The 20,857-nt window shown below is 38.7% G+C and overlaps 1 protein-coding gene across 1 annotated transcript in view; it reads left to right on the top strand.

Annotated features, from left to right (window-relative positions):
* The window catches only part of elnb (elastin b), a 34,274-nt gene that overhangs the window by 5,721 nt on the left and 7,696 nt on the right, over nt 1-20,857 (top strand). Inside the window, exons 9-46 of the mRNA XM_052103619.1 lie at nt 338-406; nt 530-1,018; nt 1,102-1,194; nt 1,304-1,351; nt 1,440-1,490; nt 1,588-1,620; nt 1,719-1,793; nt 1,996-2,037; nt 2,129-2,344; nt 2,381-2,458; nt 2,586-2,612; nt 2,809-3,183; nt 3,300-3,329; nt 3,972-4,169; nt 4,990-5,022; nt 5,161-5,382; nt 6,979-7,008; nt 7,132-7,488; nt 7,592-7,624; nt 7,712-7,834; nt 7,928-8,017; nt 8,201-8,281; nt 8,384-8,416; nt 8,506-8,574; nt 8,693-8,800; nt 8,902-8,955; nt 13,563-13,586; nt 14,545-14,601; nt 14,730-14,804; nt 15,489-15,509; nt 16,801-16,854; nt 17,005-17,499; nt 17,584-17,733; nt 18,065-18,115; nt 18,264-18,311; nt 18,405-18,650; nt 18,799-18,837; nt 18,952-19,110. Coding sequence (XP_051959579.1) covers nt 338-406; nt 530-1,018; nt 1,102-1,194; nt 1,304-1,351; nt 1,440-1,490; nt 1,588-1,620; nt 1,719-1,793; nt 1,996-2,037; nt 2,129-2,344; nt 2,381-2,458; nt 2,586-2,612; nt 2,809-3,183; nt 3,300-3,329; nt 3,972-4,169; nt 4,990-5,022; nt 5,161-5,382; nt 6,979-7,008; nt 7,132-7,488; nt 7,592-7,624; nt 7,712-7,834; nt 7,928-8,017; nt 8,201-8,281; nt 8,384-8,416; nt 8,506-8,574; nt 8,693-8,800; nt 8,902-8,955; nt 13,563-13,586; nt 14,545-14,601; nt 14,730-14,804; nt 15,489-15,509; nt 16,801-16,854; nt 17,005-17,499; nt 17,584-17,733; nt 18,065-18,115; nt 18,264-18,311; nt 18,405-18,650; nt 18,799-18,837; nt 18,952-19,110 — 4,476 coding nt within the window. The remainder of the gene's footprint in view (nt 1-337; nt 407-529; nt 1,019-1,101; nt 1,195-1,303; nt 1,352-1,439; nt 1,491-1,587; nt 1,621-1,718; nt 1,794-1,995; nt 2,038-2,128; nt 2,345-2,380; nt 2,459-2,585; nt 2,613-2,808; nt 3,184-3,299; nt 3,330-3,971; nt 4,170-4,989; nt 5,023-5,160; nt 5,383-6,978; nt 7,009-7,131; nt 7,489-7,591; nt 7,625-7,711; nt 7,835-7,927; nt 8,018-8,200; nt 8,282-8,383; nt 8,417-8,505; nt 8,575-8,692; nt 8,801-8,901; nt 8,956-13,562; nt 13,587-14,544; nt 14,602-14,729; nt 14,805-15,488; nt 15,510-16,800; nt 16,855-17,004; nt 17,500-17,583; nt 17,734-18,064; nt 18,116-18,263; nt 18,312-18,404; nt 18,651-18,798; nt 18,838-18,951; nt 19,111-20,857) is intronic.

Below are 20,857 nucleotides of genomic sequence, written 5' to 3'. Positions count from 1 at the left end.
GATTTGGATGTAAATACCCTCAAATTAAAGCTGAAAGTCTGCAGTTAAAGCACATCTTGTTCATTTCATTTCAAATCCATTGTGGTGGTGTATAGAGCCAAAAAGATTATAATTGTGTAGATGTCCCAATATTTATGGACCTGACTGTAAGTCTACCAGATGACTAGGGAAATTAATGGAGAATAAGATTCCTTATAAAAGGATAATACTTGAAATGGTAACAAGAAACCATTTAGACATTTAAGGAATAGAAGCTTTTTAAAGTAATGATATTTTGGGGAAGGTGTTTTTAATTAAACAGGAATACTTTTTGCTACTTAAGGAAATTTGTTTTTAGGCTTTGTTGGATATGGTGGCCAAGGAGGTCCTTATCCTGGAGGGGCTGGTCAGAAACCACCAAAACCAGGTAAAAGTATATTAAAGTACAAGTGTATTAATTAAAAGGACTCAAGCCAAGCACCTTTTGACAATAAATTTACTGACACATACTACACATTTTCCTGAATAATTTTGTTTTTATTCAAATAAGGATTTGGAGGACCAGCATTTGGTGGAACTGGATTTGTTCCCAGTGGTACAGGAGTTGGTCCAGGTGGCACAGGAATTGGTCCAGGTGGTGCAGGAATCGGTCCAGGCGGGGCAGGAATCGGTCCAGGTGGTGCAGGAATCGGTCCAGGCGGGGCAGGAATTGGTCCAGGTGGTGCAGGAATCCATCCAGGGGGCACAGGATTCGGTCCAGGTGGCACAGGAATCGGTCCAGGTGGCACAGGAATCGGTCCAGGCGGGGCAGGAATCGGTCCAGGTGGGGCAGGAATCCGTCCAGGGGGCGCAGGAATCAGTCCAGGTGGCACAGGATTCGGTCCTGGTGGCACAGGAGTCGGTCCTGGTGGTGCAGGTATTGGTCCAGGTGGCACAGGAATCGGACCTGGGGGTGTGGGAGTTGGGCCTGGAGGTGTAGGAATCGGACCTGGTAGCACCGGAGTTGGACTTGGAGCAGCAGGGGTGGGGCCTGGAGGAGGTGGGTTCTGAAGAACCTAATTATTATTCTATTGCCTAAAGAAATTAGCTTTAATAATAATTTGTCACCTTTATGGGTCCTAGCACCTTTTCTACCTCAAACTGGATTACCAGGAGCTGGAACTGGGACGGGTACTGGTAGCAAACTTGGAAAGACTGGGAAGGCACCAGTGCCAGGTAATTTGTGTCTATAGATAGAGCACTCCTCATGTTAAAACTTTTTTTGACAAATCTTTGACAAGTAAGCATTGATTTATATTCTATCTTGCTGCAATCAATCAACAAGGTATTGGGATTCCTGGGCTGTACCAAGGGGGCATTGTTCCTGGACAAGGTGAGAACATCGTTGTGGCTAAAATATTGCAGTGTTTCAAGATTATTCACATAAATCAACAAAACTACATTTTAGTTTTTCTATGAAGGTTTTGGTGGTAGAGGCGTTCTGCCAGGTGTAGCCACAGGATCTCAAACGGGTATATTTTTGACAGTTTAAGTATTGAAGACCTATTAAATAGCCAGCAATAAAACTGTTCTTTCAAGGCTCTCTTTCACAAATTTTTTCGTTTACAGGTCAGCTTGGTCAAGGTGCACTCGGAGCCAATGGTATGATAACAAATAAATGAATGACCAATTCTTTCAATGAGAGGTGTGAAAACTACCTAGGTCTAACTAAATGAGCTGACTTGTCTTTTCTCTTGTAGGAGGCCGTGGAGGCTTTGGTCAACAATTACCAGGCATATTTCGTGGATATCCACTAATATTACCTAAGTCTGGAGGTATTGCGGTTTGATCCGTTCATCTCTACTTTATTATTCAAGTTTAGGATCAATCAGCTCACTGAGAGTTTTAATCAATCATTGTACTTGAAGTCATGAAGTCATGGGGCAGTCAATTTACTCATTGTTTTAAAACAGATATATTTGCCATAGGATTAAGCGTTGGGTATTTGTGGTCATTTCTTTTCTTACCTTGTTTAAGGTACAAGCTCTGCAAAGTCTCAGGCTAAAGCTGCCAAGTATGGTAAGTCATGGAGAAAAAATTTTAAATGACTAATTTGGATGAGAATTTCAAATTGTTTATAGAACATGATTGATATTGCTGACTCTTTCAGGGGCTGGTGGTGTGCCTGGTTTAGGTGGTGGACTTGGAACCGGTGGTGTACCAGGTGCAGGCGGAGTACCAGGTGCAGGTGTGTTACCTGGCATGGGTGGTGTACCAAGTGCAGGCGGAGTTCCAGGCATAGGTGGTGTGCCAGGTGCAGGTGGTGTTCCAGGCATAGGTGGTGTGCCAGGTGCAGGTGGTGTTCCAGGCATAGGTGGTGTGCCAGGTGCAGGTGGTGTTCCAGGCATAGGTGGTGTGCCAGGTGCTGGAGTCATTCCTGGGTCTGGAGGGGTAACTCCTGGAATCCTATATCCTGGAGCTGGTGGTACCTATCCTGGTGGTAATTAAAACAATTATTTCAAATTTTTGTTATTTATGGATTATCTAAAAAACAGTGATTTAATATCTAAAAATACAACTTGTTTAAGTTTTAATTCTTATAATATCCACTCAATGTCTCTCACTAGGAGCTGGGGCAAAAGCTCGGAAGTATGGTAAGAAAACCCAATGATGCATATTATATATAATACAATTTTTCTTGGGAAAAAAAGAAATGCATAAAGAAATCAAATCATATGTCCAAAACCTGTGAATTTTCACTATCATTGATAAAAAAACACTTTCATGTGAAACAATTGCTGAAAAAGTTGATCAAATAGCTTCACAAATGCACTTGTCAAATACACACAGGTGGTCTTGGAGGTGGTGGTCTCCCCGGCTCTGGTTTGGGAGTGGGTGGTCTTGGAACTGGTGGACCCCTAGGTTCTGGTTTAGGAGCAGGTGGTCTTGGAGGTGGTGGACTCCCTGGCTCTGGTTTGGGAGTGGGTGGTCTTGGAACTGGTGGACCCCTAGGTTCTGGTTTAGGTGCAGGTGGTCTTGGAGGTGGTGGAATCCCTGGCTCTGGTTTAGGAGTGGGTGGTCTTAGAACTGGTGGACCCCTAGGTTCTGGTTTAGGAGCAGGTGGTCTTGGAGGTGGTGGACTCCCTGGCTCTGGTTTAGGAGTGGGTGGTCTTGGAACTGGTGGAGCCATAGGTTCTGGTTTAGGAGCAGGACCTGGTGCTGGAGGTATCTTTTAAAATACATTATTTTACTAGTTGTATAGTATTTTTTTTTTTTGTATAAAGTGTTAATATAAGCATCAACAGCATAGTGATGCCTACTATTCTTCTTTAATGTTTCAGAATATGCTGCAGCCAAAGCAAGAAAATATGGTAACAAACTTAAAATTCTAAATTACAAGAAGGATATATGTATATGCAAAGTCAAATAAGAAATGTACAAATAAATCTAAATATTTTTATTATAAGTTTGCACTGTACTCATTTACATACATTTAGATCAGTCTGCAACAGACAAAAGAAAAGCTGGGTTGACACACATCTGATTGGCTGTTTGTTCAGATCATCAGTAGTGTCACCACACATGCATATAGTTGTATCACCAAAAGCAATCTTCACATGCATGCCAAATTTCAGTTATAAGGGATTGATGCTTTGTACATTTGTTCAGTTTCATATTTGCAATGAGTTCTTTCATATATTTGAATTGAAAATTTGTTTACTTCCCATAATTTGTATAGTATTTAGCTCTACAGTTAAAATATATATTTTTAAGAAAAATTATATTAATGTATTGTATGCCCTACAAATATTGTATACCTTATGTCTTGTACAGTAAATAATTTATCAAAGCACAAAGCAAAATTATAATAATAATTTTAAGTAATAATTTTAATTTGGCTTAACTGTACCTTAATGTGTCTTTACTGATTTCTTTAAATTTTTTCATTTTAAGATTCTGTCACTCTCATAGAAAATAAATTTTCAGTGAATATGAATGTCTTTCCCCTGTAGCTCAGCTTGGACGTTCTGGTGGGGCTTTAGGTACTGGAGCCTTACCTGGTGGAGCAGCAGGTGTTGGGCTAGGTAGACTACCTGGTGGTGGAGTTGGAACTGGTGGGCTACCTGGAGGTGGGATTGGTGGCTTACCTGGTAGAGGAGCTGGTGGTCTCCCTGGTGGGGTTTCTGGAGGACTCCCTGGCTCTGGAACTGGTATGAGCTGATACTGACATAATGCATCATGTAATTGTTCTGCTAATTTTGAGGTAATGTTCTTAACAGAGTGATTATTTGCACTAGGTGTAAAGAACACCTACCACAAAGCATGGCTATTTGCTCTCCAGTAGTCTGGTAAAAACACACAAATTGAAGAAAAACTGGGCCTCTTGTTTCGCTGCAGTGGTGTGGGGTGTAACAACGGTAAAACAGTGTTTTTTTGTGCAGACGACCTGGTTTCGATTCCCACTTTTTTCCATCCTTTTTCCTGTATTCAATCTTAATATTTCCTGAAATACTACTCATAATAATAAATAAAAAAGAATAGGAAGTTTGATCTCGCAATGATTTGGTCACGGGGGAGGTAAGGGAGTTGAAAGAAAGGTTTGATCTGGGTAAAATTAATCATGGTTTTACCATAGTGACATAGTGGTAACCATGTTTGTTGCGATAGCCATAGTTTTAATGCCATTAACCATGGTGTTACTGCAGTAATATGGTGTATATATATATAGTAGCCATGTTTAATTTTGTGGTTATTATGATTTTACTACAAAATACCTTGGTGATACAATGGTTACTGTAAGAAAACCATGGTTCATTTTTGTAAAAGAAGGTTAAGGTTAGAGGTTGGTGTAGGGTGTCTGTTGGACTATAAATAAACACCCTGCAGTGATGCCCGTATATACTGTATGTTAGTATTTAATAAGGGGTGTAAAAAGCATATATCACTATTCGCACTTAGTTCAAATAGCCTCTGCCATTTATTAAATATAGAATTTTTAATAAATTAAAAAAAATCTCTGGTGCTTTTCAGGATATGGAGCAGCGGCAAAAGCTCGTAAATATGGTAAGACAACATTTTGCCTTATAGTATTAGAGTATTCTGCACTGTTAAGGAATGATGAGGCATTATTAATACAATAGCAGTTATTGTCCAATACTTTGTTGTTGGTTATTATCTGCAATAATTATTTTACTTTTCTAGGTCTACCTTTAGGTGCTGGTGTAGGCCCAGGCAGTGGATTAGCTGCAGGTATTCCAGGTGGATTACCAGGTGCTGGTGTGGGACCAGGTGGCGCAGGTGTTGGAGTTGGAGGCTATAGACCAGGAACAGGAGATCTTCCAGGAACTGGAACTGGACTAGGGGGCAATACTGGTTTGGGCTATAGACCAGGAGATATGCTTGGTGGTGGCTTTGGACCTGGAGGTAAATCAGTATTTTCACTAATTTAACATAAGTCTTAATATTTGTAGCTGTTGGCAAGCTGAATCGAGTTATGCAAAGAAGGCACATTTTCACAGACTAGTACCTTTAAAAAAAGGAAAAAAAAAGGAAAGGGTTGCTACTTACCCAACCTCATTTGATGGTATACTTGATAGTCCATTCATTGCTTTATGTGCCCCTTTGCAAAGATTTTCCACAATACAGAATAATTTGTTGTGAGGAACCATAGAGTCACCTATGTTTTTGTATACTTTGCTCTGGCTATCCACTGTAGGTGAGTGCGGCCAGTGATCACAACTGTCTCATCTCAACATTTTATAGCTAGGGTTTCTCTCTTCAAAACTGCATATCAACTTTCTGCTGCAGATAATCTACCGTATGATTGATACTCTTCCTGATGGGAATTTAGGACAGCACCTAGGCTCACAGTCTAGGTAGTATTATCTGTATTAAGCCACCAAACATAAGTTATGCATGTACTTGTCTATTTGCACTGTGTCAAAATAAAATCCTGATGGCTGGGTGCTGGATGTGCTGGGTCATAAGAATTCCTTTTTTAGCTGGTAAAACCGAGGCCCCCTTTACACCTGGTATTAAGATGCGTCTTGGGCAATCACATGTGGTCAGGCAAGACACATCGCTGTTTACACCTGGTCACTTCGAGAGGAGGGTCTCTGATTTCATGGCGACATACATCAGTCACTATGTTAATGTGTTACTGCATGACATTAAAGTGCAACAAAGTCAGAAAAAAACTGTGCACTGTTTCTCCCAGTTGCAGCTGATATTTAATCTAAGTACAAATGCAGAATTTGTAACAGAATTCTTAATTATTTTATTGTATTACCTGTGTTAGCTGAGCTTCAAATGTGTGTGCTTGGCATCTGTGTTTATTTTATTTTAAAGCCGCTTGTAACAAGTTAACACTCTTGTTTTAGCAAAGAAGTTGATTGACAGGTGAAGGGTGGCACTTGCTATCCGGGACACATTCAGGACGAATTAGTGTTTACTCCTCATGTGATGTGGTTACATGCTTTTTTGACTACCTTTGTATGTGTTTTTGTGATACAATCACAAAAAGGTTTAGACCATGTTTAGACCTGTACTGACCACTTGTGATCAGATCACCCAAAATGCATCTTAATACTAGGTGTAAACAGGGTAAGAGAGGGGAAGATTTGGAGGTCCATGCTCTGGTGCATCTCTCTGGAATGGTTCCAACTTCCCACAGAGGCACAAGTGGGGCTATAAGCCCAGTAAGATACAAAAGTGACCTGGAGAACAAACTAAACTTTCTCTTTATATGTTCATATTTAAAATGTTTGTGTCCCAGTTCAGAGTAAAATCCTAAACCAGAGATCAAAGAGGATGAAATACTCATATTGTTCAGTTTATTCATATTGATTAGAAGTGGTATTATCTACAATGATTTCTAGTGTGAACAGGATTTTTGGTAAACATAACTGTTTCTGTTTTTGGACCCAATTCTGAGAAATCCATTATTGGAGTTTAAATGTTTAAAATGAACAACAAAGCACTGCAGCATTATTTAACTAATATTAACCTTTTATATTCTAGGTTACGCTGGAGCCAAAGCTCGCAAATATGGTAGGGGAAAGTAAACTCATTTTCATTTTCAATTCTGTTTAATGTTAATGACATTCTATATACATCATTTATTTTTACTTTTTTTTCAAAATGTGTTTCAAAATGGTGGATCTGTTGGGACAGGATTGACTGGAGGGTTAGGAAGCACACTTGGTACTGGAGCAGTGCCAGGTGTTGGAGCAGGTGGAGGAATTGGACCTGGAGGGGGACCAGCTGGTGGTTATGGACCAGGAGGTGTACCTGTTGGTGGCTATGGACCAGGAGGTGTACCAGTTGGTGGCTATGGACCAGGAGGTGTACCTGTTGGTGGTTATGGACCAGGAGGTGTACCTGTTGGTGGCTATGGACAAGGAGGTGTACCTGTTGGTGGCTATGGACCAGGAGGTGTACCTGTTGGTGGCTATGGACCAGGAGGTGTACCTGTTGGTGGCTATGGACCAGGAGGTGTACCTAGTGCAGGATATGGACCAGGCTCTGGAGGCATGCTAACAAACATACCATTCAAATTAAGGCTTTTTACTTATGACATTATCTTTTCATTTCCACATCTAAATGTATTAATTGTATCTCACTTTGAATGCAGCATATCCAGGTGGACCTAAAGCTCTAAAATATGGTAGGGTATTGTAAACTGGTATTTGCCATTGTGGTTGTTGCTATAATTTTGAATCTTCCGTTATACGTTTTTTTAATCTGTTTGTAGGTCCCGGTGCAAGTGGAGGGACTCCAGGACTTGGTGTGCAGGGTAGGGTAGGAACAGGCCCAATTCCAGGATTTGGAACAGGAGCTGGGCCAGTTGGTGGTTATGGTCCAGGGACTGCAGGAGGTGCTGAAAGTTATTCTAAAGTGTCCTAAAAATTTTAATTTACGCCTTGCTATGGCAAAAGGACAGTGTTCAAATCCATGGATATTTTGACAGGTATAGCTAGTGGTTCACCTGGTTCTGGGGGAGTTTTAGGAGTAGGAGGTGCATCAGGAACTGGAACAGGAGTGGGAGCAGTCCCTGGAGGTATGTGAACCATTTTTAGACAATCTAACATTCAGTATATATATATATTTTAAATAATATTCTTCAAATTTCAATTTAAACATCTTTTTACTGGCCAAATTTAATATTTGCTTGAACGTTAAATTTGAATACAACATTTCTGAATAACACCACCGTACATTTATTTTTTCCTTTCTCTTTCAGTTGGGGGAGGTCCTGGGACTGGATCTGGACTTGGAGGAGTTCCAGGTGGAGTGCCGGGTGCTGGATATGGAGGGTATGGAGGTAAATATTAAAACGTTTGTAGATTGTACAATACCTATCACAAAATTGTTTTACAATACATTACTTGATGTACATGCTGTTTTTTTATGTTTAAATTTAAAGGTTATTGGGGTGCACAGAAACCACCTAAATATGGTAAACCACTTTTGATTGGTCACCTTAGAGACTAAAATTAAAATGTCCAGTCCAGGTTGAGATTTAACCTCATGAATCTGCATAAACAGGACAGCCTGGTGGTGGGGTTGGAACAGGAACTGGTGCAACTGGAGGCACAGGAACTGGAATTGGAAATGGTGGGTGATTACTGGTAAAACAGGGCTAAATTAAATACAAGTTGAGAGATACAGACAAGAATTTGCTAACATGTTCATGTAGTGTAATCCATGTCTCCATTTCTCATTTTAAATCCAGGGGTTCCAGGTATCACAGGAGTTGTGCATGGAGGAACAGCAATTCCAGGTGGTGCAGTGGCCACTGGCGTAGATCGTGCAGAAAGTTCTAAACCTGGAGCTGATGGGGGTAATGCATTTATCTGAACTGTTCTTGATAACTGTTAACATGCTTGTGTTTACTTTCTGTAATGGTGTAGTAACTATCAGTCTTACCTGTAACCTGTTCAGTCACAGTGACTGGCAGCCCTGGTGGTGGAACTCGTGGTGCTGGAGAAGGTCAAGGTTAGTTAGTTACTTTAACTAACCTAATATATATATATATATATATATATATATATATATATATATATATAGGATATATTAGGGGTTGCGTGACTACTGATTTTTAATAGTCTATTATACTGAATTTTTTATAATTCTATCCGAATTCGAATAGTTGTGATGCCATTCCACCCCCAAACCCCATCAACTGAATTGGGTGTATCAGATAAGAGAGACATCTAAAATGTTTAGTTTTGGGGGTACTCCAGGACCAAGGTTAGGAAACACTGAGCTAGACTGTGACCGGGTCCTATAGGTTGCCATGGAAATGTGCAAATTAGTATACACCTGAGGGGAAATTATCACCGATGGTCTGGGCGTTCTTTTGTTTGTGAACAGATTGTCTCATCGTAAGCACCTTTTAAATGCATTTGTGCCTTTCTGCATTGATTGGTCATAAGACATACAGGTGAAACTCGAAAAATTAGAATATCGTACAAAAGTTCATTAATTTCAGTAATTCAACTTAAAAGTTGAAACTAATATATTATATAGACTCATTACAAGCAAAGAAAGATATTTCAAGCCTTTATTTGATATAATTTTGATGATTATGGCTTACAGCTTATGAAAACCCCAAATTCAGAATCTCAGAAAATTAGATTACATGAAATCAATAAAAAAAAAAGGATTTTAAATACAGAAATGTCGGCCCTCTGAAAAGTATAATCATGCATATGTACTCAGTACTTGGTTTGGGCCCCTTTTGCATTAATTACTGCCTCAATGCGGCGTGGCATGGATGCTATCAGCCTGTGGCACTGCTGAGGTGTTATGGAAGACCAAGATGCTTCAATAGCGGCCTTCAGCTCTTCTGCATTGTTTGGTCTCATGTCTCTCATCTTTCTCTTGGCAATGCCCCATAGATTCTCTATGGGGTTCAGGTCAGGCGAGTTTGCTGGCCAATCAAGCACAGTAATACCACGGTCATTGAACCAGGTTTTGGTACTTTTGGCAGTGTGGGCAGGTGCCAAGTCCTGCTGGAAAATGAAGTCAGCATCTCCATAAAGCTTGTCTGCTGAAGGAAGCATGAAGTGCTCTAAAATGTCCCGGTAGACGGCTGCGTTGACTCTGGACTTAATAAAGCACAGTGGACCAACACCAGCCGATGACATGGCTCCCCAAACCAACACAGACTGTGGAAACTTCACACTGGACTTCAAGCGTCTTGGATTGTGTGCCTCTCCATTCTTCCTCCAGACTCTGGGACCTTGGTTTCCAAATGAGATGCAAAATTTGCTCTCATCAGAAAAGAGGACTTTGGACCACTGAGCAACAGACCAGTTCTTTTTTTCTTTAGCCCAGGTAAGACGTTCGACATTTGAAGCCCATGTCCAGGACCCGTCTGTGTGTGGTGGCTCTTGATGCAGTAACTCCAGCCTCAGTCCACTCCTTGTGAAGCTCCCCCACACATTTGAATGGCCTTTTCCTGACAATCCTCTCCAGGCTACGGTCATCCCTGCTGCTTGTGCACCTTTTTCTTCCACTTAACTTTCTATTAATGTGCTTTGATACAGCACTTTGAGAACATCCAACTTCTTTTGCAATTACCTTTTGAGGCTTTCCCTCCTTGTGGAGGGTGTCAATGATGGTTTTCTGCACAACTGTCAGGTCAGCAGTCTTCCCCATGATTGTGAATTCAACTGAACCAGACTGAGAGACCATTTAAAGGCTCAGGAACCCTTTGCAGGTGTTTTGGATTAATTAGCTGATTAGAGTGTGACACTTTGAGCCTACAATACTGAACCTTTTCACAATATTCTAATTTTCTGAGATTCTGAATTTGGGGTTTTCATAAGCTGTAAGCCATAATCATCAAAATTATATCAAATAAAGGCTTGAAATATCTTTCTTTGCTTGTAATGAGTCTATATAATATATTAGTTTCACCTTTTAAGTTGAATTACTGAAATGTATGAACTTTTGTACGATATTCTAATTTTTCGAGTTTCACCTGTAAGTCTCATAAATCATAAGTCTCATCTTCATCAGTCACAAGTATAGACAAAAACAATGTGCTTAAGATGTTCACTTAACACACAAACAATTTAATATTTCATGTCTTTATTGAACACATCTCATTAAATATTTACAGTGCTGTGGAAAAAGTAAGTGAATCCTTGGATTTAATAACTGGTTGATCCTTCTTTGGCAGCAATAACCTCAGGCAACCAAACATTTCCGGTAGCTGCGGATTAGACCTGCACAACGTTCAAAAGGAATTTAGACCATTCTTCCTTACAGAACTGCTTCAGCTCAGCCATAGACCTTATTCACAGCAGCGGCATCTTTGATTTTTGATGGAAATGAGGCTGTGAGGGATAGACGTAAAGTCTGTTCAATGGGTTATACTCCAGTTTAAAGTGTTTTTGGATCATTCCGTGGACAAAACATTGAAAAAACATCTGTTCAAGAACATTCAGTTGACAAAAACTCCAGACAACATGAGTTATGGAAAATCAGATGTTATCTAGGCACTTTTTAAAGCTTTATTCCATGCATGCAATTGAAGCGATCCCTCAAAGCCTTGTTGTGATTCTCATTAAAAATCAAAGATACCACTATTGCCACTCCAAAAGGTGGATTTTATTTTTGTGGAGCCATTCTGTAGTGTATTTACTTCAGTGTTTAGGGTGATTGTCCTGTTGCATCACTTAACTTTTGAAGCTGGTGCACGCCTACCCTGATATTATCCTTTAGGATATCTTGATGAACTTGGTAATTCATTTTTCCCTTCAATCAATCAATCAATCAATCAATCAATCAATCAATCAATCAATCAATCAATCAATCAATCAATCAATTTTATTTCTATAGCACATTTAAAACAACACATGTTGACCAAAGTGCTTCACATTATAGCATAAACAGATCATATAAATACATGATATAGAAAATATAAAAATACATAAAATATGAACCCACATTAAGCACAGTTAAAAGCAAGTAAAACAAGGTGAGACTTCAAATAAGATTTAAAAACATCAACTGATGTACAAGACCTGATATGTAGTGGAAGGCTATTCCACAGCCGTGGTGCCGCCACTGAAAAGGCCCGATCTCCCTTTTACTTAAGACGGGACTTGGGGATCGTTAAAAATAAACTCTGCGAAGACCTTTAGTAGTCTATAAGGCGTGTGTTGCTGAAGGAGATCCGTAATATAGGGAGGTGATGGCAAGTGGTCCAGGCCCTGAAGCAGCAAATTAGACCCAAATCATGATGGTCCCACCATCATACTTCACCGTTGGGATGATGTTTTCATGTTGGTATGCGATGTCCTTTTTACACCACTCATAATGCTGCATATTTTCCCCAAAAAATTCAACCTTCGTTTCATCAGTCCACAAATATTTTTCCCAGTAGTGTTGTGGAGTGTCAAGGTGGTCTTTGGCAACCTTCAGGAGCACAGCAATTTGTTTTTGTTGGAAAGCTGTGGCTTCTTTCGTGGTGTCCTGCCATTGACACAGTTTAATGTTTTTCATATAATAGACTCATGAACAGAGATGATAACCAGTGTCTTTAGCTTTTTTAGCTACTGATATTAAAATCAGTGCGATACACTTTGCAAAACGCGTGGGCATTGTCGATATGGCTTCGAGATATGAAATTAAATTCTTCCGTCTAGCTGTTGTTAAAATTACATGTATATTTAATTTTTTTCCAATGGAGAACCACCCGAATCTTCTCCTCCCATCTACCAGTGATGCTCGATTCAACTTCCCGCATCTGCTACCGGAGCAGATATCAACAGCACAACTGGGTTGTAGGTTGAGGTCACAACTGTGTTGAAATATGTGTGATGTGTTGATTGTGTGAGTAGGATGCGTTTCATACAAGATCTGGCAACTGGACAAACTTGGAATAATGTATTGATGTGATTATTCATATAACGAGGTTTGGGCCATACAAATTATGGAGTTTCCCGGGAAAAATAACAAAACGGGTGGGGGGCGGGTTTGAAATACAGGAGACTCCCAGGAAAAACGGGACTGTTAATAGGTATGTTCATTGAGCATTCTGTGGTGTGTTCTTTGAGTCATATTGACTGAACAGCCAATTCTAGGGAGAGAAGCCAAAGTACTAAATCAAGTTTACACATGAAAACAATTGAAAAGCAGCACAATCAGACACAAAATTTGTTTGGTGTGAACAGCCCTAAGACAACTCACAACCTCAGGCGGGCCACTGAAAATTTCAAACGGGCCGGATTTGGCCCACAGGCCACCAGTTCAATACGCGTGGCCTAGGGGTTCACATACTTTTTCCAGCCTACACTGTGAATGTTTGAATTATATGTATTCAATATATACAAGAACAATACAATAATTTGTGTGTTATTAGTTAAAACAGATTATCAGATTGTGTTTGTTCATTATTGTAACTTAGATAAAGATCAACCCACAAATGTATACATAAATGCAGTTAATTCCAAAGGGTTCGCATAATTTTTCTTGCGACTGTATGTATATATATATATATATATATAAACTTAATATATAATATAAAAAATAGTTGAGCTGTTAGTTTATTCCTCCATAGTAATTTCAATAATTTTCTGAACACACAGGTGGAACAAAAGCTCCAAAGACAGGTAAGAATTTTTTTTCTACGAGGTTAGGTGTCAGTGCAATATTAAAAAAACAATTCGGAGTGCCCCCCCTTTAAATATGTGATATTAAAGTAGTCAAGTTTGTGCAGTAATGTAAAGTACTGCAATCCCTGAATAAATCCATTAAAATGTAACTAATTATATTGTTACTACAGTAAATTGTAACTACAAAAAACTTTTGTACAAATCTCCAGGTAATACAAATTTGCTGGTGAACCAGTCAAAGTTTGTGGTTTACATTATACAAATAAATTGTACAAAGGCGTAAAAAGGTGCACAAAGTAATTTTTTCCTTATTTTAAAAGTTTTACTTCTAAAGATATTAATTGTAATCTTGAAACCAATGTCTAAAATCATGACCACTCACATGAAATCAAGACTTCAGTCATCTCAGTAACCTTATAAATGCTCTTTTATTCTACATGGAGAGGGTCCACACATGGGGGCTGCCTTGTTAGAATCATATGACCAGCTGAATACTACTCGCCTAATCTCAATAACCATCCTGTTATTTGACACTTTCACTCAGAGATTTAATTAATCATGGCTGGCTGTGAATAGTGAATTTCTACAATGGCATCTGAAATTGAAAACTATTGATTTTGAATGATTCTGCATCCATGCCGCATGGTGTCAGTGTAAGTCCAAGACAATGTGAACAAAAATTACTGAGTCTTTCACAAGAACAGTCATTTTAAATTTGCCAGTCTGTAGTGACTGTTCAAGACCCTGCACATTTGTGTTAAATCTTCTTCAGATTTGCAAGTCATGTAAGGCTGTCTACTTTTATTGTGTTATACATGCCACAGTGTCTTTTAGCCAAAGTAAACTTCTGCATCTGTGATAAAACATTTTTGTTTGAACATTTAAAGAAAAAGTGACCAGGTGCTTCCACCTTTTAGCAATTAGTTTTATTTTATTTTACGTTTTAACTTAACAGAATCTGGAGGGCCAATAGAGGGATCAGGTGGGTCCATTGGAGGTGGCCCAGGCGAAGGTATGACCAAGTCAAGTTATTAAATGATCAATGAGATATTTCACTTTTTAAGTTGTGGGAACTGAGTGCTAATTACTTACTAATTAATTTTGTTTTTAATTATTATAATTTGCTTTATTCTTTTTCAGGTGTTACTGTTGGGCCAACTGATGGTGATGGACTTGGTGGCACCGGAATACCCATCTTAGCTGGAACAAAACCAGGTACACCTATGCTGATCTCTACGCTCATAGACAATATGTCAAATATGCAATACAGGCATTAAAAGCTCACCAGATTGATTGTGGTTCTTCAGGCACAAGTACTGTCCAGCTGCACTACTCATTGAGTGCAGGTTGGTCACACTGCTGAAGTATCATAAGTTTTAAGCTTCATCTTTCTAGCATGGCTTATCTTGCCCCATAACATCACACTTTCATGTTCTTTACCACTGAACAGATAAGGGAGGAGATTTGAAGGTGCTTGAATTAAGGTGTCAGGTGCTGCTTAACATCAATCTCTCATATTCACACTTTTTTACTGTTCATCCATTGTCTATAAATGTATTACACCGCCAACTGTGAGGGTACCTGTTATGCTTACAAATATGTCTTTAGGACAACTGGTTTAAAAGCTAAAAGGTATGTGTATAGTGAAACTGATATTATTGCACCATAATACAGCAAATGCATCAGATGGTAAGATTACTGGGTCATAGATTTGTTGTCAACAGGAAGAACAAATCCAATAATTGCATGTTCTCATAGACTCAAATACTCTTGTTGTATTATGCATGTCCCAAATGATTTGTACTGACTTGTAGAGTGTTGAAATGTGCATTTTGCAAAGCTGCAGTACCAATAAACATAACTATTAAATGACTGATCATATTTCTGTTCATGTTTTAGGAGTGCCTGGATCAACTCCAGGTATGTTTCTGAATTTTATTACTACAAGCTGATACGTTTTTTTTGTTTGTTTGGTTTTTTTTTTTTTTGGCTTGCTTGCTTGTTTGTTTGTTTGCTTGCATCATCAAATAATAATAATAATAATAATAAACAATACAAGACCACACAATAGGAAAGAAATATATGCAGGAGAGATTTGAAATCTAGTTAATTACATGCATGCAAGTTTGAACAGTATAAAAACAGAAAATTGAAATATTCAGAAAAACAACATAAACCAAACAATAGTAATTCAGAAAGTGTGAGTGCATGAGACATTATATGATGCTGTTTAGAGAGATATATTAATCAGGGTTGCCCTCAGTCTTTGTTTAAAATTGCTTATAGATGGTGAAATTTTGGCACTATAAATATAAATAACATAAAAGTATGTATTCCAGAATAATGAGTGGCAACATAATTGGATTAAGGCATTTGGCCATAAATGACACAGGGGCAAATTAAGCTGTAATACAAAGTTAAGATGCACCACTGATGAACAAAGACACTTATTTTTCATGTAATACCAACTGAACATTTTAAAATGTATAAACTTACTATGTATTAATACTAATTAAGTGGCAATGTTAAAATGGTTTGGAAAAGAGTGAGAAAGTTGGTAGTTACTTGAATTCACAATCTCATCTTTTCAGGTGGAACAGGAGTGCCACGACCAGCAAGTTAGATTTTCCTTTCACAACATCAAAACATTTCTGCTGAAAATGCGCGTTTGATAACTGAGCTCAAAATGAGTTTCTTAGTTCTTTCAATAGCTGGATTTGTATTGTTTTTATTATTATTATTTATTTTATCTTTAAGTATTTCTAATTAATTCAAATAATTTCTCTACATCGTATTCAAAACGTTCAATGGTCGACCTGTAATTAATCTAATATAGATCATTATACATTTAGATTTACACCATTTACGCTTAGGACAGGCAGCTTGTTGTGCAGCTCCCTCTAGAGGTGAGAAGAGTCACATGAATGTTGAAGTAGCAAACCTAGATGACTTTTTCTCCCATGCACACTAAAAAAATTTTTAAACAAAGAAATCTTTTAGAATTAAATTCAAATATATATTTGTATAATAGCATATAAACACATTCAGAGAGAACCTCAAGTAGACTTTGTGTTTAAGAGCTTTGTGTTTACAGATCGTGTTGGTCCAGGTTAGCCAGAAAGCTAAATGTATTTGAAATCAATTATACATTCTTAAGAATTAGTTAGGCACTCCTCTGAACTACTATACTAAATAAATATGTTGTTCTTAGGTGGAATTGGTGATAGTAGTACACTACCTGGGGCCAAACCACTAAAACCCCCAGGTAATTCATACTCTTCCCATTTTTATAACTGTCTCGATATATTCAAATAAGCAGGTGCTTTTAATATGTAAGTATGGTGCTACTGATTCTTTTTTAAAATTAAATCTTTAATAACCCCAGATGCTTTATATTTGATTTATTTTATTGTAGGCATCGGAGGTGGTGCCATTGCTGGACGTGGAGATACTCCAGGTACTATTGAAGGAGGACTTGGTGGTGCTACTGGAGGAGTAGGTGGAGTTCCAGGAGGAGTGGGTGGAGTTCCAGGAGGAGTGGGTGGAGTTCCAGGAGGAGTAGGTGGTGTTCCAGGAGGAGTAGGTGGTGTTCCAGGAGGAGTAGGTGGAGTTCCAGGAGGAGTGGGTGGAGTTCCAGGAGGAGTGGGTGGAGTTCCAGGAGGAGTAGGTGGTGTTCCAGGAGGAGTAGGTGGAGTTCCAGGAGGAGTGGGTGGAGTTCCAGGAGGAGTGGGTGGAGTTCCAGGAGGAGTAGGTGGAGTTCCAGGAGGAGTAGGTGGAGTTCCAGGAGGAGTGGGTGGAGTTCCAGGAGGAGTAGGTGGAGTTCCAGGAGGAGTAGGTGGAGTTCCAGGACGAGTAGGTGGAGTTCCAGGAGGAGTGGGTGGAGTTCCAGAAGGAGTTAAACCTCCTAAAGGTTATTTGCAATAAAAATCCTGACTCTGTCAAATGTATTTTGTACTTATGTACTTTTGTAGCAAAAGCAATTTTCTTCTAATAGTTTATGGCAGTGCTGGTGGAACAGGAACTCTAGGTGTTGGAGGAGTGGGTGGAGCTGGACTTCTGCCTGGAGGTGGTGGTCTGCTACCAGGAGGTATAGGTACAGGAGTTGGAGCAGGCACAGGTTTTGGAGCACAGAAACCAGGCAAAAGTAATTAAAGCATTGATTAGCTCAAGAGACATTTTATTATGTAAACTTAACTTAATATAGTTTCTGAAGCACAACTGGTAGGTAATGGCACTAGCAATGCACAAGACATGGGTTCTATGAACAGGGAACTCACATACTGATAAAATGTATACCTTGAATGCACTTTAAGTTGCTGTGGATAATAGTGTTTGTCAAATGCTTTAATGAAAACTTAGATTACTTAAAGTGCACTAAAATAACTTTAGATATAATAAAGACAACAAATTGTGAACTTTAAACAGCAAATAGACTATGATTCGCTTGTGTATAAGGATTTATAAATCGTTTGTAGGTTATGGTGGAGTTGGAAGTTTAGGAGCTGGTGGAATCCTTCCAGGGACTGGTAAGTTTCTTCAGTTACTCTCTTCTCAAAGAACAAACAGAAAACATATTGTTATTCTCTGTTTTTTTCTGGTATATTATTATTTTACACACAGTAAAGATAATTCTGGTTTTCTAAACTTAGAGGAGTATCTGCTAATCTTTTACAGGTCTCAGATTCCCAAGTGGGGCTGCAGTGGGCAGCAAACAAGGAAAAGGTATCAGACAACATTCTTGCTATTCCACTACTCTTACAATGAAAAAGCAAGAAATCTTGTTTTAAAATAACGTCTTGATCACTTTTGTGTAAGTTTATGGGGCTGCAGGCACACTTGGTGGGCTTGGAGGCCCAGGGGGATATGGAGCAGGACCTGGTGGCTATGGGGGTGGACCAGGTGGATACGGTGGAGGCCCTGGTGGATACGGTGGAGGCGCAGGGGGATACGGTGGAGGCCCTGGTGGATACGGTGGAGGCGCAGGGGGATACGGTGGAGGCCCTGGTGGATACGGTGGAGGCCAAGTTGGTCCTGGTGGACTTGGAGGGACCGGATTTGGTCGTGAGTTTCTGATGTGTTTACAAATGCTCAGTTTCCCTCATAACTTCACATGTATTAATGTTACATATTTTATTTTTTAGAATAGAAACTTGTATACATCAAAACAATTTTTTTTACATGTATAATATTTAAATATTTTTGTTTTAAGGGCTTGGTTATGGTCCTGACACAATAAAGCCGCCTAAAAGTATGTACAATAATTTCAGTCAGCACTTGCAATAAACAATAAAATAGCCAAACCTGTGTAGACTAGAAACAACTTATAATAATAAACCTTTGGTTTCTGTTGTTATGATATCAGGCTATGGAGGAGCTGGAACACTGGGTGGGGCTGGAAGAGGAAGTATTGGTGGAGGTTTAGGAGTAGGACCAGGAGGTATTGGTGGAGGTCCTGGAGTTGGAACAGGAGTGGTTGGGGGAGGTTCTGGAGGAGTTGGAGGACTTGGTGGACAAGGTGCAGGTATGACATAATTTAATATACATCAAGCAAAAATCTGACAATAATGCAATGCAATTTTATTATACAATTTCCTGGAAAACATTTCTGATTAGATGACAGATAATTATAAATGACAAGAAAGCGATGCCAAAATACATTAAATGAATATGCATCTCCATCTTCACATAAAATGCATTAACTGATTGTAATGTTTACAGAGATGAGAGAGGAGAAGAACATGATCTAACTGCAGCATTTCATTTAAACTAAAAAACAAAAAAGAAACACAAATACTACTGCCATGAATGGACAGGAACTGACAAAGACTCAGAGAACATGGGGTATTATATACACAAAGACTAACAGGGTTAATATGATTGTTCACCCAAAAATGAAAATTCTGTAATTTACTCACCCTCGTGCCATCCCAGATGTGTAGGTATTTCTTTCTTCTGCTGAACACAAACAATTTTTGTTTTAAGAATATCTCAGCTATGTATATCCATACAATGCAAGTGAATGGTGATCAGGCCTTTGAAGCTCCAAAAAGGAGATTAAGGCAGCATAAATGTAATCTATAAGACTAGAGTGGAGTAATTAATGTCTTCTGAAGTGATCAGAACACATTTTGGGTTTTGGGTGAGAACAGATCAGGGGTGGTAGAGTACTGAAAAATCATACTCAAGTAGAAGTAATGTTACGTCCCAAAAATTGAGTGTGAGTAGAGTAAAGCTGTCCTAAATTATATTAGCTGTCCTAAAAACTACTCAAGTAAGAGTAAAAGAGCAGCTCATTTAAAAGTACTAATGAGTAGTGAGTATTGAGTACTGAGTTGCAAAACCTATACCCCTTTATAATGAAAAATGTATGCCAACTTTTAAAATACATCACTTATCTATGATAAACACTACATGAATCTGATTCCATAAAATAAAAGGGAGACATGATAACAGAAATGAAAAGAATAAAAAGTTATTTTCAATACACTGATCACCATTTTAAATCATTATATATGAAACAATTACATTAAAATCAGTTTATGTGTAGGGTCTAAATTTCCCTTAATGCCGACAGAGAGTTCTTGTATAAAACATGTTCAAACAATGCAAGGAATGCAAAAAAATACTAAATGGGTAGGATCACTTGGCACGTCACGTCCTAACCAATAGAGGAGGTACAGCAGACATGGTAAAAGTTGTTTGGTACAGGGGCTACATCATGCTTAAAAAGGAATAATTCACAAAAAAAAAATGTATTCTCTCATCATTTACTCACTCTCATGCCATCCTGGATGTGTATGACTTTATTTCTTCTGCAGAACACAAATTAAGATTTTAGAAGTATATCTCAGCTCTTTTGGTCCAGACAATGAAAGTAAATCGGTGCTAAAATATCGAAACTCCACAAATCACATAAATCAGCATAAAAGTAGTCTAATCCATGTGCCTCCAGTGGTTTAATCCATGTCTTCAGAAATGATATGAGAGATGTGGTGAGAAACAGATCAATATTTAATACCTTTTTTACTATTAATTCTCCTCCCTACTCAGTCAATCTCCACTTTAAATTTCACATTCTTCTTGTGTTTTTGGTGATTCACATTCTTCATGCATATCACCACCTATTGGGCAGAGAGAAGAATTTCTAGCAAAAATGGACTTAAATATTGATCTGTTTCTCATCCACACTTGTCATATCAATTCTGAAGTCATGGATTAAACCAGTTGTAAGTATTACTTTTATGCTGCTTTTATGTGCTTTTTGGAGT

This window comes from Xyrauchen texanus, chromosome 34 (genome assembly GCF_025860055.1).
Source record: "Xyrauchen texanus isolate HMW12.3.18 chromosome 34, RBS_HiC_50CHRs, whole genome shotgun sequence".
Taxonomy (NCBI): Eukaryota; Metazoa; Chordata; class Actinopteri; order Cypriniformes; family Catostomidae; genus Xyrauchen; species Xyrauchen texanus.
Note: the sequence above shows the minus strand (reverse complement) of the source record. Positions and strands in the feature narration are given on the sequence as shown.